General features: G+C 42.7%; 1 protein-coding gene across 3 annotated transcripts in view; it reads left to right on the forward strand.

Moving 5' to 3' along the window:
* Positions 1-17008, forward strand: part of LOC145356811 (suppressor of tumorigenicity 7 protein homolog) — a 167978-nt gene that overhangs the window by 61470 nt on the left and 89500 nt on the right. For all 3 annotated transcript variants that reach the window (XM_080209705.1, XM_080209704.1, XM_080209706.1), the window contains exons 5-7: positions 95-210; positions 10824-10902; positions 15497-15651. In XM_080209705.1, the coding sequence (XP_080065831.1) occupies positions 95-210; positions 10824-10902; positions 15497-15651 (350 nt within the window). The remainder of the gene's footprint in view (positions 1-94; positions 211-10823; positions 10903-15496; positions 15652-17008) is intronic.

A 17008-nucleotide genomic window follows, 5' to 3' on the forward strand; every position in this document is an offset into this window, starting at 1 on the left:
CGTAAATGACACCTGGGCGCAGCTTTTCTGACTGCAGCCCCATCAACGTCCGATGTTGTTTAGTAACCTCATTCTTTCTTCCACTTTTCTGAAGGTACACATGGGTCACAGGGAGAGAGCCCCTGACATATTATGACATGAACCTGTCAGCACAGGATCATCAAACATTTTTCACATGTGACACAGATAGTACGAGACCTGCAGATGCTGGTGAGTTTGCAGAGTGGTAGGGAAACTCCATTGGGAATTTTGAATGGGTTTATATTGCCATAGTGAAACATGTTCTTTGTGATTTTACAGAATGGGTGTATTTTTTTTTGTGACAAAGCAATTGGCCGGGGTTTGTCACTGAAGAGGCAATTATTTCAGCATTTTTCAGTCTGAGTTGTAAAAAAAAATTCTTTTAAAGATTTTTCATTTTCATAAAATGTCACAACCTTCCAAAAGATTGGAACAGCACAATAAGATAATTTTCAAACAAATACAAGTAGGAAGAGCGAGGAGAAAAAAAATGACCAAGACAGTTGGTTCGGATTATTCATCACCTCCCACCATCCAAGTAACAAAAGGATATATTGACAGATGGGGAGGATGTCAGGATAACAGTTTACAGCCATCAGGATTACAGGATACAGCCATCAGGATAACAGGATACAGCCATTATTGGCTCAGCAGTGCATAGCCAATAACTATGATAGAGCCACAGAACTTCTGGAAAACCTTGCAGGGAGTAAACTGGACAATGTGGAACTCAGAATTTAAGTTAAGTGTCCCAAACTTATCCGAATGTTTCCGATTTAGCTTGAAGTAAACAAGTCAAGGATTCGCTGGTATACATCCCAGAATAATTTTATGCTAATTACGAATTGAAGGAGGCTTATCACTAATCCATGAGCAAAGCATACTCTTTTGTTCTGCAATTGTTAGGAGTTTGTACAGCCTTATTGCCTGGAAGACCCAGCCACAGATGCAAGGAATGGAACTTTAAGGCCATATCAAAGATCCCCTCAAGCTCTGTAAGAACGTTAAACCAATAGGCTTTAATCTTGACACAGATTCAGAAACAATGCAGGTAATCCCCCCACAATCACCCTGAGCTCTGGCACGAGGGTATGGCGGGGTCAAACTTGTGCCGCAGCCTTAGAGTAATATCTTAAGCTGAGTGTCTTTTGTTCTATTGCAAACTGAAATTTCATTAACACATCCCCAAATATTACCCTGTGCCTCCTCATTGGTATTTACTGCGGGATCTGTCTCTCAAGACCACAGCATGTCCAGTGTATTACAACCAGATTTAGAGCATAGAATGCTGTAAAATTGAATAACTACATACCTGGGCTTCACAGATGGCAGGATTTTTTCCATCTTAGCATCAAAAAGAAGAGTTGTCTGATTAAGGATAAAGTCTCTAAATTGCAAATTTTTTTTTGGAAAAAAGGGGTATTTCCGAATATCAAACCATTGACACAGGTCCTCAAAGGTAACAGGGTCTCCCCTAGTCTATAGAGACCTCTATGCTTCCAGATATCAAAACCATAGTCGATAAGATCTGGATTACCTCAAATTAGAGAAAGGGAGCGAAGCTAAATTAGATCTCCCCTCTAGCTCACGGACCATCCTCCAAGCCAGTGTGTTGATAACAGTAGGATTGTCACTTTTACCCAAGACCATTTTAGGATCCCTCAGATAAAAGTGACTGCAAGGAGTACAAGGACTGGTCAGCATCAATATCAAGCCTTGTGGGGAAGGTGCCTCTCTATTCACAAATTAATCTCAGGTGGGAGGCTAACTGGTATATAAGAACATAAGAAATAGAAGCAGGAGTAGGCCACCTAGCCCCTCGAGCCTGCCCTGCCATTCAATAAGATCATGGCTGATCTGATAGTGGATCAGTTCCACTTACCTGCCTGTTCCCCATAACCCTTAATTCCCTTATTGATCAGAAATCTATCTACCTGTGACTTAAACACATTTAACGAGGTAGCCTCCACTGCTTCAATGGGCAGAGAATTCAAAAATTCGCTACCCTCTGAGAGAAGAAGTTCCTCCCTTATTTTGAGGCTGTGTGCTCTAGTTCTTGTTTCCTTTTTAAGTGAAAGAATCTCTCTGCCTCAACCCTGTCTAGCCTCTTCATTATCTTATATGTCTCTATAATATTACCCCACAGCCTTCTAAACTCCCATGAGTACAGGCCCAATCTACTCAATCTCTCCTCATAAGCCAACCCCCTCATCTCCGCTATCAACCTGGTGAACCTTCTCTCCACTCCCCCCAAGTACATCTCAATATTTGGCATCCTAGCCCTACTTCAGAATCAGGCAACTGCAGCTTAGCTATTTTTAAATGAGGTTTCTTCTTTTCTGGCATGATTTCTGACCCTTAATACAGCCAGTCTGATCACCCTGGATAATCACAGGAAGGATTCCTTTCAGCTGCATCACCAAAACATTAGACAACACTTCCAAATTAACATGCAGTAAATGGGTCTGTAAGAAGTACACTGCCCAGGATTCTTGCTCCGTTTTATTAAGAGAATATTCACCTCACGGAGTGACTGCAGCAGCAAACATACACCAAATGAGTGTTTATACATACCGATGAATGGGTCTAATAACAAGCCCTTGGTTTCCTTGTAGAACTCACAGCCAGAATCATCAGGCCTGAGTGCCTTTCCAAACTGAAGTTCCTTTATGGCAGAGTCTATCTCCTCAGAGCATTCAAAGCTGTTGCAAGTCTCACCTAAGAAAGGAGCAGCACTCCAAAAGCTTCTGACATCAAAAAAACCTATTGGACTTTAACCTGGTTTTGTGAGATTTCTTACTGTGCCCACCCCAGTCCAACACTGGCATCTCTACATCATGTTCAAAGCTGTTCTCAGATCCTCCTAGACAGAAGGAAGCTCGAGAAGAGAAGTGCTTCATCAGTACTGGAGCATCCTTAGTTTATTGTGATTTATATAAAATGGCATAAAAGCTCTTAAAAGCCTTCTTAATACATTCCTCCTTAATCCTATTTCCCTTGGTGTCCGCCACTGAAGTGATCATCCTAGAGTCTGATTTCTTCCTAGTAAGAAAAGTCAAATTCATACAACTCCTGTTTAGCAAACCTCAACTTTTTCTCTGCACGCTGGATCAACAAAGGGTCCAAATCTGCCCTAATTGCACCAATTCCCTTCAGCTTCGCATGACAAGAATTCCTATCATGCTACCTTTCCAATTCAACCAGCTGGATCTCCAACTAATTCAGTTGCTGCGTTAATCTGCGCCTCTTTCTAGCCGAGAACAAGATGACCAAACCTCCAGCAAAGGCCTTGCAGGTCTCGTACAGAATAGAGGGGCTCACATCAGGAAGGGAATCAACTGAATAAAAAGCATCAAATTTGGTCTTGAGACATGAGATAAAATTGTGATCTTTAAGTAAGAAAGCATCAAATCTCCAGGATCTGGGGCCAGAAGGAATTCTTTAGTAAACTGGAGCATGGTCAGAGATCACAGTACTCCCTGTGGTACAGGAGGCAACCGACTTCAGGATCATCTTTGATACGAAGAATTAGTCAATCCTGGTGTGACACAAATGAGGGGTTGAAAAATAGTAAACTCTTTATCCTTGGGATGCAAAATTCTCCATTCATCCAAATAACGCCCCCCCCCCCCTTTACAGAGGCGAAAGCCCTAGTTTGCTGAATAGGAGGCTTTCTTCTCACGGAATTTATCAATTAGCAGGTTAAGACGGCAATTAAAATCACCACCAATAAATGACTAGTCAGAGGCTGGTTTCGTTGAGCCTCACCCACTAACATCATACTAAGCGACTTTACCAGCTCCCTGCAATGGCGCCGCTCATTTTAATCATTACTGTAATAAAGGATATCTGGTGAAAAGGTTCACTGCTGCTTTTCCTAGGATTATGAGATGAGTGTGGATAGAAATCTCACAGCTCTAATGCCAAATAATCTACACAACACACTCCTTAAGAACAAAAGTACTATTGTAAGACGCATTCCACTAAGGATAAATGAATATCAGGATACCAAGCGAAAATTTGTTATCATATACACTCATTTGATTGCTCATTTTAATGTAATAAATCATGTAATGGGATCAATCAGGAGATAAAATTACAGGGGATACATTCGAGGATTAATGACAACGAACTGTGGGAATATAACTAAACAGGATATTCGACAAAATTTGCCTTATCAGGATTGTTCCTGTCAATATGAAAAAAGTAAGAAGTCTCACAACATCAAGCTAAAGTCCAGCAGGTTTATTTGGTAGTACGAGCTTTTGGAGTGTCGCTCCTTCAGGTGAGACAAATAGCGCGTGCTACCAAATAAACCTGTTGGACTTTAACCTTGAGCTATGAGGAGAGGCTGAATAGACTGGGCTTGTACTTGTTAGAGTTTAGAAGGATGAGGGGGGGATCCCGTTGAGACTTTTAAGATGATGAAAGGGATGGATAGGGTAGAGGTGGAGAGGTTCTTCCCGCTCAGAAAGGACAGCGGGACTAGAGGGCACAGCCTCAAGATAAGGGGGGGTGCAGTTTTGAACAGAGTTGAGGAGGAACTTCTTCACTCAAAGGGTGGTGAATCTCTGGGATTCTCTGCCTGTTGAAGTGGTGGAGGCTACCTCGCTAAATATATTTAAGACGCGGGTAGATAGGTTTTTGGTAGGCAAGGGGATTAAGGGTTATGGGGAGAAAGCGGGAAAGTGGAACTGAGCCACTTCAGATCAGCCATGATCTTACTGAATGGCGGGGCAGGCTTGAAGGGCTAGATGGCCTACTCCTGCTCCTATTTCTTATGTTCTTAACCTGGTGTTGTGAGATTTTTTACTATGCCCACCCCAGTCCAACACCAGCATCTCCACAATATGAAAAAGCTCAGTACAGGATCAACACAACGAAATAATTACAGGGGTGCAGTCCAGAACTAACGAGGAGCTGTGGATCGCACTTCACTGCCTTTCATGGATTCTAAAAAAGCCAAAGCTTCAGCAGTATTATTGGACATCCTAATGGACCATTTGAGGGTGACCCTCAGAACAGCAGGATGCTGCAGGGCCCACTGAATCCCAAAGACCTGAAAACACTTTCTGACCTACATCAATGCCTTTGTATTTTTGCTGCATTCCTGCTGAGGAGTCCTGGAAGAAAGAGACTTTTGTCCCATCATAGAGCTAAGTTCTACCTGGCAGCCTCTCTGGTGATCCCTGAAGCTCTGGAAACTTTGATAATAGGCTGTCACGAGGATAGTACATGATGCGCCCCTTTGAGCTTGATTCAACTGCCTTTGTGTTGAGGTTATGAGGAATGTGGCAGCCAGCTTTCAAAACATTTAACTGGGAGCCTGCCTGCAGCTCTCTGTGGAAAACCAATCACACAGATATTCTTCCTCCAGCCCCAAATTTCCAGATAATCAGGATATTTACATATCCTGCAGCTGATTCTCTAAGTATTGCAGAAAAGCTCCCTCGGAAGAAGCGGTGCTTTCGACATTGAGGATTCTATCTCCCTCCTCACTGACCCACTTGTCGGTACTCTGTGGTTCATGCGAGTGAGCATTAATGTTCTCTGTCAAAACACCGAGTGTGTCACTTAGAACTTTGATAATGTTTGCAGTCATCTCCTGCAACACCATCGAGGGCATCGGGCCAGGTCAGTCACCATGCTGCAGCCCAACTCCACCCCTGGTGCCTCTGACTGCTCCTCTTTATCGAAGATCTTCCTGACACTTCTCAGCATTCTGTCATCAGTACATTCCAAGGACATAGCATGGACTGTACACAACAGGATAAAGTGACTGTGAGCTGTGCATCAGGATAGAAAAAGGATTAAAAATTGAGCAGTGCCAGAGCTCGCAGAAACATGACTATTCCTGTGCTCACATCAGTTCCTGGCATTTTTAAAGGCTCTAAAAGCTTAATTGATGCAAAACTTGCTCTGCATACCTGTGCAGGCATGCTTTTCACATGAGAATTTGATTGCGAGTCAGATTCTCTGACTGCTGATCTCAGATAGCTACAGTATAAAAGTACTCTTGGGGTATTACAATGCACAGGCACTTTTATGGAGGTTACCAAGGCTTTCAGGTATGTAATTACCAGACTTGGTTCCTGTTGGATTAACTTGTTATTGCATTCTTTTGTTAACATCCCCATTGCAATTACACTCAGTTCACTGGAGCCTTATGACTAAGTGTATTTAAGTTTTACTGGAACTACCAGATGAAATTTTGGAGGTTTGGCCCATTCCTTTATTATATAAGAATTGTTTTTCATCCCACGTTCTAACCAGAAGCATGGTGTTAGTTATCACTATTTGGGAGATAATGTGTCAAACTGGATCACTTGTTCACCCTGGGGGAAATATGTGAGCTTTGTGCTGCTCTTTTTCCAGTTTAACATGAAGTTTAGTTCACCCACTTTACAAGGTGGAATGAAATTTATATCCTTTTTTTGACTTTGTTTGACATTCATTTTGTTTATATCTTTAACTTTTAAACCATTTTCTGCACAATGCACTTCAGCCTGCCTGCCTTCCAGCATTGTGCTCACTGAGTCTTTTTCCAGTGTATAGTGAAGACTGCATTTAATTAATAATGGATTAGACCATCAAATGACCTGCCAGCTGAAAATTGTCTTCTTGCCTCATGCAGCAAAAATCCATGCAAGACATTATTTATTTTCTACAGATGGCATAGTGGTTAGCATTGCAGCCTCAGTGCCAGGGACCCAGTTTCAATTCCAGCCTTGGGTGACTGTATCGAGTTTGTACATTCTTCCCATGCCTGCGTGGGTTTCCTCTGGGTGCTCCAGTTTCTCCCAGAGCCTGAAAGAGATGCTGGTTAAGTGGATTGATGATGCTAAATTGCCCTTGGTGTCCCAAAATTAGGGGGAATTTTTTGATTTGATTTATTATTGTCACGTGTATTATCATACAGTGAAAAGCATTGTTTCTTGCTTGCTCTGCAAATTGGGATTTATATGCAGGGTTACAGAGATGGAGCCTGGGTAAGATGCTCTGTTGGAAAGTTGGCGCAGACTCGATGGGCCAATTGGCCTCTCTCTACACTATAGGGGTTTGATAATGCCACTTGCATTAGTGTTTGATACTGCACAAAGCCTCAGTGACCCCTGGGTCAGGGAGTTGAAAATCAGTAAGCATTTGTTACTGGTTCTGGCCACTTTCCAGCAATTCTTACTGGTGAACTCAAAAGCATGAATAGTAGTGGAGAGAGCATGATCGAGTTTTGCAGTGATGCCTTCCTTCTGTACGAGCGTGCTGATGCTTATTGTCCAAGTGCTCACATGAAGAAGGCATTTCTGGTCTCAAAATGCATCATTTGCAGTGAGTCAGTTTAGGAGCAATGGGGGAGAAAACTCGAAAGAGACAAAACTTGAGTTTTCCATGCCTCTGGAGCTGACCTGGATATTACACGGGCTATATCTGAGACTGGGATACGCATGCGCTTGCCTTGGTTATTACTCATCTGAATTTTGTGATGCTTGTTTTCATGCTGTTCGTGTTTTATGCCAGCTGTATTTTGTCATTTCCCATTTCTCTGTGAGGGAATACCAGAATGAAAAAGCAGAAAATACAGGAAATACAAATTGGGCTGCACCTGCAAAGACTGGAAAAAAATGTTAATGTCTCAGGGCATTGCCACAGCCGGCTTTGTTGTGGGTCTCTCATAGTGTCCCATTTGAGATCAGGCCTCATTATGTGGAAATTGTTAAATGAACCTGAATTCTCAGGTCCCATGTACTTTTATCACATGGATGCTGTATTGTATCTTAAACGTTTTGTCCTACCCAGCAGAGCAGTTGAAGTGACCAGTGTGCAATAGTCTTAATGATTTCAGACATTCTGTGTAACTGGGCAGATTTTGATCTGCAAAGAGGAAAGAAAGAACTTGCTTGAGTAGTTATAAGTTTCATTGTTAGTCACAAGTAAGGCTTACATTAACGCTGCAATGAAGTTACTGTGAAATTCCCCTGGTCGCCACACTCTGGCACCTGATCAGGTCAGTGCTAACCAGCGCGTCTTTCAGAATGTGGGAGGAAACTGGAGCACCCGGAGGAAACCCACGCAGACATGGGGAGAACATGCAAACTCCACACAGTGACCCAAGCCGGGAATCGAACCCGGGTCCCTGGCGCTGTGAGGCAGCAGTGCTAACCACTGTGCCGCCGTGCTGCCTATAACGTATTTCATAATCCCTGAACTTCCCAAACCAATTTACAGCTCATGAAACATGGGTTATTGTTATAATGTCGGGAAGCAGAACTAATTTGCACAGAGCAAAAACAGCATGATGGTAGATACTCAATAAGGATTTTAGTCATGTTGTCTAAGGGATTAGTGTTGGCCAGAACTCCCCAAATTTTCTTTGAGTACTGCCATGGGATTTTTTTTACATTTACCTGATCGTACCTTGCTGACAGCATCTTAATTTCATTCCTCATCAAAAAGGGGAACCTCCAACAGTGCAATATTCCCTTCATACATGGAGTATCAGCCCAGCGACTGCGCTGAAGTATATGGACCAGAGACGTGAAACTATCATAATCTGACTTGAGGAAGAAATGCTAACATGGGGGTCTCTGCTGGAGGAGTTCTGCCAGAGTGCTGGGGGCTCCTCGGCACTCAAGACCTGAGTGCAGTCCCTGTTTCTGATTTACATAAGCAACCTGTGTTCAGAAACTCAATGTAAAGTGGCCAACTTGCAGATGGTTGAAATCTTAAACACGGCTTTGGAATCAGAAGAGGCAGCTCAGAAAGTAGGGCGAATTAGAATCATAGAATCCCTACAGTGCAGGAGGAGGCCATTTGGCCCATTGAGCCTGCACTGACCACAATCGCACCCGCCCCTATGCCTGTAACCCCACTTATTTATCCTGCTAACCTCTCTAATTTACACATTTTGAGACACTAGGGGTTGGAAAAAATGTACCATTGGGACAAATATTAGTATGTAGTCTCACAATACCAGGTTAAAGTCCAACAGGTTTATTTGGTAGCACGAGCTTTCGAGTGTTGCCCCTTCTAAAAGCTTATGCTACCAAATAGCAGACTTTTAACCTGGTATTGTGAGACTACTTGCTGTGCCCACCCAAGTCCAACGCAGCATCAGTTCAAATAATGACAGATGAAATTCAATACCAACAAATGTACTGCACGTAGGAAGGAGAAATAGGTTGATGCTCATTCTATGAATGGTGCTAAGATAACTAAGAACAAAACTGAATGAGACCTAGGAACCTTGGTAAGCGTAACAGTAAACATGTCCAAACACAGCTGCAATCAACATAGACGTAGAACATTGAACAAATGGACGAAACAGTGAAATATAATTCAGAGCATATTCCAATCAAACTCCATGCTGCATATTACATCTTGATTACTACGTCCACTTTGGGTCACCAAAAAAATTAAATTTATTCAGGTGCTGGGGCACAGGAAAGGTCAACTATCATGGGTCTGAATTATGAACAGAGATTGGAGAGACGCAACAACAAGACCTTACATTTATATAACACTTTACAATGTGTTTCAAGGCGCATTATTGGACAGAAATTGACACCAAGCCAAAAAGGTGGACGTTGGGACAGGTTATTGCACTCGAGTCTGTTGGACGGCATGTGTATGTTATAACACATCTGCCATTCTTTATAGCTTGGTGAAAGAGATTGGGTTTAAACAACTTCTTAAAGAAGGACAGGTTTAAGAGGGGAATTCTCGGGCTGGAAGGCTGAAGACACAGTTGCTTACGATGGGGTGAAGGAACTGGAGTGTGTGCAAAAAGACAGAAATCGAGGAGAGCAGAGTTTTGAGAGGGTTGGAGGGATAATTACCAAAGTCATTAAAGAATGAAAACAGAAATAAAATTAATATGTTGATTACATCCTTAATATGTTAAAAAGCTTGCATTTGCTTGCACATCCTGTTAACTTTATTCTATTATAAATTCATCTGTCTTAATTTATAATGGAAAGTGTCGACGTGTGACACTGTAATTGTACCTCCCTGCTGGTGGCGTCACTTGCAAGGCCATTTTGCAGATTGTAAGTACAGTGTGGCTAATTTATTTAGACACGGCCGTATCATCAATGTGGCCATAGGAATACAAATAAAATAATCAAGGTTCGGCATTAAAATTATTGCTCAATTATGTGGCCAAATTATCACCCAACTTCACCTAAAGACCGAACATGATCGGGATGCATCCACACGTAACATCATAGAGAGGGCAAAATCAGAAGCAGCAATTTGACAAGATTCACTGAAGCCAGCTTATTGTAAGTGTCTTGCTGCCTCAATGAGGTTGATAGATTCAGCACAAACTCGGAATTGGAGTTGGGAACATCCTGGTTTAAAATGCTTGTTGCTGCACTGGTAGTAACCGGTAAGTAACCATGAAAGAGACAGTGGAGATGATCGAAGAGCTGGCACACGTTCTGTTTCCACTCCTGCCATGCTTCTGTTCATGAAAGCATTAGGCTGGCATTTTCACAGTACCACGTGCAGAATTGTGGAGTTAAACCATGATCTAGCACCATGAGGTTGTTTGTTGGAACACAAAAGGTTTTGGCACAACAGCACTGATTTTTATTGCTATGTTTAATGTTCACATTACACTCGAGTCTGTTGGACAGCACATGTGCATGTTATAACACATCTGCCATTCTTTATGGCCTTCGAGCTAAATGTAGGCTTAAATAGCGTGACTTTTCAGAGCAGCATTTCTGCTGCTGTACTGGTGTATGTCAGATATAAACACCTGCTGTCACTTATATTTTTATTTCTTTTTGTTCTCTTAACAGTGATGCAGAAGGCCTGGCGGGAGAGGAACGCTCAGGCTAGAATGAAGGCAGCATATCAGGCTTTGGAATTAAATAATGAGTATGTTCTGTATTGCAGATCTCACACTTGCCCCACTACATAGTCTGAAGGTTTCTGACAGGCCCATTGGTTGACCAATGTCTTTGAGTGTTTTGCCTCTATTTACCTGTCATTCAGAAGAGTTTTAATGTGAATGTTTTGAACAGGGTGCTAAAAATAGTGCAGAGTGTATTTAGTTTCTTAGTATTAAAGTATGAAAGTGTATTGATTTCTTGATTACGTTATCATACATTATTACTGGCTTTGCTGGATTCTCTTCATAAATTAAATGTATCCAAGTTGGATGTTTTTAAGATGATTGAAAGGATCGCTAATTGAAAGGAAAGATTTGTCGGGCTGTGCGAGAGAGGAAGGTAATGGGACACATTGGTAGTTCTTTCAGAGAGCCAGCACAGGTTCGACAGGTCAAGTAGCCTCCTTGGGCGCCAAATATCTCTGTAATGCTTGTTGAGTATGTCTGCTCAATCCTTCCCTTTTTGAAGTAGCAATTTAATTACACTCCGTGTGTTCTAACATGTACAGGCCTTCATCCGTAGGGATGTTAAAGTTGGTCTTATTTCCCTTTTGTTTAGGATGGGTTGGTGGGATAGATATGGGAGGAATCAGTCAAACTTTTTATTTCTGATCACTATCTTAGTCCCTGCTGCTAGAAAGTGGGTCAGTGTCCCACTCAGCTGTACCAACGATAGCATTCACCGTCAATGCTGACAGGTGTCAGAGGTTATTTTGCTGAAGAGGCAGAGAGGTTTGGGAATATCCGTGCAGTGTAATTCACCAAGGATCTCTTTGGGGAAGGAAGGGAGAGACTTAGGACAAACGAGGGGAAGGTTAAAAAAAAATCTGCTTTGATAGCGTAGGAGGCTGAGGACTGATCTTATAGAGGTCTATAAAATAATGAGGAGCATAGATCAGTTAGATAGTCAATATCTTTTCATAAAGATAGGGAAGTACAAAACTAGAGGGCATAGATTTAAGGTAAGAGGGGAGAGATACAAAAGGGTCCAGAGGGGCAACGTTTTTCACACAAATGGTGGTGAGTGTCTAGAACGAGCTGCCAGAGATAGTAGTAGAGGTGGGTACAACTTTGTCTAGTAAAAAGCATTTAGACAGTTGCATGGGCAAGACGGGTGTAGAGGGATAGGAACCAAATGCAGGCAACTGGGACTAGCTTAATGGTTAAAAACTGGGCGGCATGGACAGGTTGAGCCAATTTCCATGCTGTAAACCTGTATGATTCTATGATCTGTGAGGGCTGAAGAACTGCGATATCTGGACCCATTGAATTCAATGAATTTAGTTTAGAAACAAATCAAAGAATAGTTATAGCAGAGAAAGAGGCCATTTGACCCCTCATATTTGTGCTGCCTCTCTGCATGCACAACTCAGCTAGACCCATGCCTATCACTAACAAGCACTTGAACTGACTGCAGTTGGTGTTGAGGTTTCTCTGCAGTAGAAAGGAAAATAATTTTGAAGGTGCTTCATTCTGTATCTAACCAATGCATAATACCCTGGGAGTGTTTGATGGGGACAGTGTAGAGGGAGCTTTACTCTGTATCTAACCCCTTGCTGTATTTGTCCTTTGGGTGTTTCGTGGAATAGTGGCTAGAGGACCTTGTACAATGTACCTTGGGATGTTAAAGGCACTCTACAAATATTATATATAATATATACATGTGCACTGTTTTTGACCAGCCTGTTAATTTCCTGCCCCATCTGACTATCACTGCAGCAAATCTTCAGCATGATATCCAATTTCATTCATTTGTGAAATTGTATTTAGTGTTTGGTCTAATTTGACAATCAGGTGCAGAGAGCAAGCTTTCTGCAGGTTAGGACTGGTGAAAAATTTAATTTGGTGTCCAGGGCTTGTCTCTTAGAGAATGAAATGAATGTGTTTTATTGTGGGTAACTGAAAAGGACAGGTTTGAATCAGCTGTAGGATTGACATTAGTAATTAAATTGCAATTACTACCAATCAGCAGTATTTAGCTGGAAAAGCTTTCTTATGCAATGCTGAGATAAAAGTGATAAAATCTAAAATGCTCTTGTGTTTAGGGACATGGGATCACTATCTACTCTGAATTAAAGGAACGGTGGCACAGTGATTAGCACTGTGCCTCACAGCGCCGGGGACCCAGATTCAATTCCAGCATCGGGTGACAGTCTAGAGTTTGCACATTCTTCCCGTGTGTGTGTGGGTTTCCTCTGGGTGCTCTAGTTTCCTCCCACAGTCCAAATATGTGAGGGTTAGGTTGATTGGCCATGATATATTGCCCCATAGTGTCAGGGGGATTAGGAGGGTAAATATGTGAGGTTACGGGGTTAGGACAGGACTTGGGTGGGATTGCTGTCAGTGCAGTCTTGATGGGCAAATAGCCTTCTGCACTGTAGATTCTACAATTCTATGAATGTTTCATACTAAGGAGTGCCAATTGTCTTATCTGTGGCTATTTGTGGGACTTTAAGGTGAACTCTCAGTAAACTTTAACATATAGAATCTCTACAGTACAGAAGGAGGCCATTCAGCCCATTGAGTCTGTACTGACCACAATCTCACCCAATCCCTATCCCCATAACTCCGTGTTTACCCTAGCTAGTCCCCCTGACACTACGGGGCAATTTAGCATTACCAATCCACCTAACCCCCGCACATCTTTGGACTGTGGGAGGAGACCGGACCACTCGGAGTTAACCTCCACAGACATGAGGAGAATGTGCAAACTCCACACAGACAGTGACCCAAGTCGGGAATCGAGTGCGGGTCCCTGGCGCTGTGAGGCAGCAGTGCTAACCACTGTGCCACCGTACTGCCCATATGTTTCCTCTATTCCTTGTGTAACATGGCTGCAGTGTATACTGTCTAATGCACAGCAGCAAATCACCCGGGCTTCTTCACAAGCACCAGACCTGTGCCCTTCAGCATTTAGAAGGACCAGGAAAGTGGGGGCACTGCTGCCTCTTAGTGCTCCTCCAAAGTCACAACCATCCTGACTTGGAAATATATTCATCATTCTTTCATTGTCACTGGGTTAGAATCCTGCAACTGTGTCCCTAACTGCACTGTGGGAGTACCTTCGCCACATGGTTCAAGCAAAGGGCTTCCCACCACCTTCTCAAGGATCTCACTGGCTGTGAATGTATTTGTAAAATAAAAACTTAGTGCCCTTGGGAATGTCAATATTTTTGTCTCATTTTTGAAGTTTGCTCTTAAAGTACTGCATTTGTTGCTTAGCATATTATCCTAGCATTTCCTAACTAGAAAATCTATTTATAATTTACAATTGTGCTCCTTGCTTTCAGATATCTTAAACTGTGTATTGGAGGTGAACTGTTCATTGGCTATCACGATAGGTTAATTTTGTTTTAAGAGGTCCAATTCTTAGCAGATGAGGAGAGTTAATGGTTCAGTAACAACTTTGTCAAGGGATTGGCCATGCTAAATTCTCCCCCAGTGTACCCGAACAGGCGCCGGAGTGTGGCGACGAGGAGATTTTCACAGTAACTTCATTGCAGTGTTGATGCAAGCTTACTTATGACACTTAAAAAAAAATGAACTTTAAACTTAAGGGAATTAGAAAGGGAAAAAAATGGCAAGGTTTCGGGAAAAGAGTAGGGAGGGGAGTGGATTTAATTGTACAGATCTTTCTAAGAGTCAGCACAGATCTGGTGGGATGGCCTCGGGGTATGCAGAGCAGGAAAAATGTGATTTCATTCATCAGCAACAATGATTTGGCATCAGTGGAGACATTGTGGTGCTCCATGCTCCAGTTTACACTCTCTACTAACCTCACAAAGCTGAAAACACATTTTGTTTTATTAATTCAGGGTATTATGCATTGGCGAGATACAGATGGCCTAGTGGTATTATCGCTAGATTATTAATCCAGAAACTCCAGCTAATGTTCTGGGGACCCGGATTCAAATCCCACCATGGCTGAAGGTGGAATTTGAATTCTATATAAAAAAAAATCAGGAATTAAGAATCTGCTGATGACCGTGAAACCATTGTTGATTGTCAGAAAAACCCATCTGGTTCACTAATGGCCTTTAGGGAAAGAAATCTGCTGTCCTTGCCTAGTCTGGCCTACATGTGACTCCAGAGCCACAGCAATGTGGCTGACTCTCAACTGACCCTAGGGGTGGACAATAAATGCTGGCCAGCCAGAAACGCCCATGTCCCATCAATGAACAAAAAAAAAGGTTGCCTTTTGTGCTGCATCTTTTTATGATTCCAGTGAAAGGTGGCTTGTTTTCATCAGGGGCACAACTGTGGTCTTAAGTGAGAGGAGGTGGGACTTGGAAAGCTGATCAAACTAATGGAGGGAATATTATTGGGTGTTTGATTTTTGGATTGTACCTTTAAATCCCTCCAATGATATTCTGCAGAACAACATAAGGAGACACCATGGTGTCTGCAGTCACCCATTTCTCCAGAGTCCAACACAGGTCAGTTACAAAAATACAACGGTTTAAAAGTAAAAATAATAGTTTAAAAAGTAGTAGCAGAGTTCTAGCATGCCTGCCGCACAGTTTGCCAGCTGGAGCACATGCACGGTAAACCCCTAACATCTGGTTTTCTTTGCGATCTTAGGTGTGCCACGGCATATGTTCTTTTAGCTGAGGAGGAGACCACCACAATTCTCGAAGCTGAGAAGCTGTTTAAACAGGCGCTGAAAGCAGGCGAGGTATGCTACAGAAGGAGCCAACAGCTTCAGCACCATAGCACGCCGCAGGAAGCACAGCACAGTAAGTTGCCTGGCTGTGACTCGAATATTGATGTACCATTGTGTTGAAAGCATTAAGGGAAAACTGTACAACCCTTGGGGCATAATAACAAGCATGTGGGGGGTCTGTAACAAGCTTACAGGAGTTAGCGTTTATCAAAGGAATATGCTTGATCTTTTTGGACAAGAGGTAAAAGGTGGGGAAACCGGCAAATGGGAAATTGAGCTTATAATTTTAGATGGTATCTCGGTTTTCAGGCAAGGTGTTAAATCAGAGTCTTGTCTGCCCAGGGCAGTCACACTGCACACAGTCAACTCCCTCAAATATGAAATAATACTTAAACTCCCTCATTTATTAACTTTGAATCTGTTTTTGGAGTCTAGATGGGGAATAAGTATTCACTGGAACATCTCTGAAACTGTGCAGTAGGCTACTTTATATTACAAAATGGCACACTTGGGCTCGGCTTAATATTTTATTCTTGAGACAGTAACCTCAATGGTGCTGCACTGGGAGTGCAGGGCAGGATTATATCCTCAGCCACTGGAGTGGAAATAAAAGATCCCACAGCATAATTTGAAAAAGGGCAGGGAAATTGCCTTCGACAATAGTTATTCGTCAACCAAGTCATTTAAAAAAATAAATTATCACGTTATTGTTCCAACTTTTCTGTTTGCGGGGGCAAATAGGCTGCCACGCTTCCTGTAACATATCAGTGACTGCACGTCAAAAGAATTTCATTGGCTGTAAATCACTTTGGAATGTCCTGAGTTTGTGAAGGCTGCTATATAAGTGGAAATCTTTATCTTTTTAATTTTGTCAGTGATCCTTAATCAGCTTAGCTTAGATGTGCCAGCCCTTCTCATATCATGTGGCTGCCTACACTGAGCTTCAGCCTTTGGGATTGGGGAGGGGAAGGGTGGGGATGGGGGAAGTCAGCCAGGAGTTTCTGCTGCTGGATGCTATCCAGTGACCCCTGCTTATGTGGATGCAGTTGACCTTGGTTGTGATTGTTCAGTGTTGAACTGTCTGTGGCCACTCATTGTCTGGGCTTGCGTGTGTGAAATGATCACTTGGGCAAGCTGCCAAGTCTGAGAGAGAGCATTATCATAGAATCCCTACATTGCAGCAGGAGGTCATTTGGCCCATTGAGTCTTCATCGACCACAACCCCAGCCGGTCCTTTCCCTATAATCCCATGCTTTTACCCTAGCTAATCCCCCTGACAGTAAGCAGCAATTTAGCTTGGCTAGTCCACCTAACCTGCACATTTTTGGAGTGTGGGAGGAAACCGGAGGATCTGGAGGAAACCCACACGGCGAGAATGTGCAAACTCCAGAGACAGTGACTCAAGTCGGGAATCGAACCCGGGTGCCTGG

The sequence above is a fragment of the Carcharhinus amblyrhynchos genome, chromosome 22 (assembly GCF_965287045.1).
Source record: "Carcharhinus amblyrhynchos chromosome 22, sCarAmb.v2.hapA, whole genome shotgun sequence".
NCBI classification, from domain to species: Eukaryota; Metazoa; Chordata; class Chondrichthyes; order Carcharhiniformes; family Carcharhinidae; genus Carcharhinus; species Carcharhinus amblyrhynchos.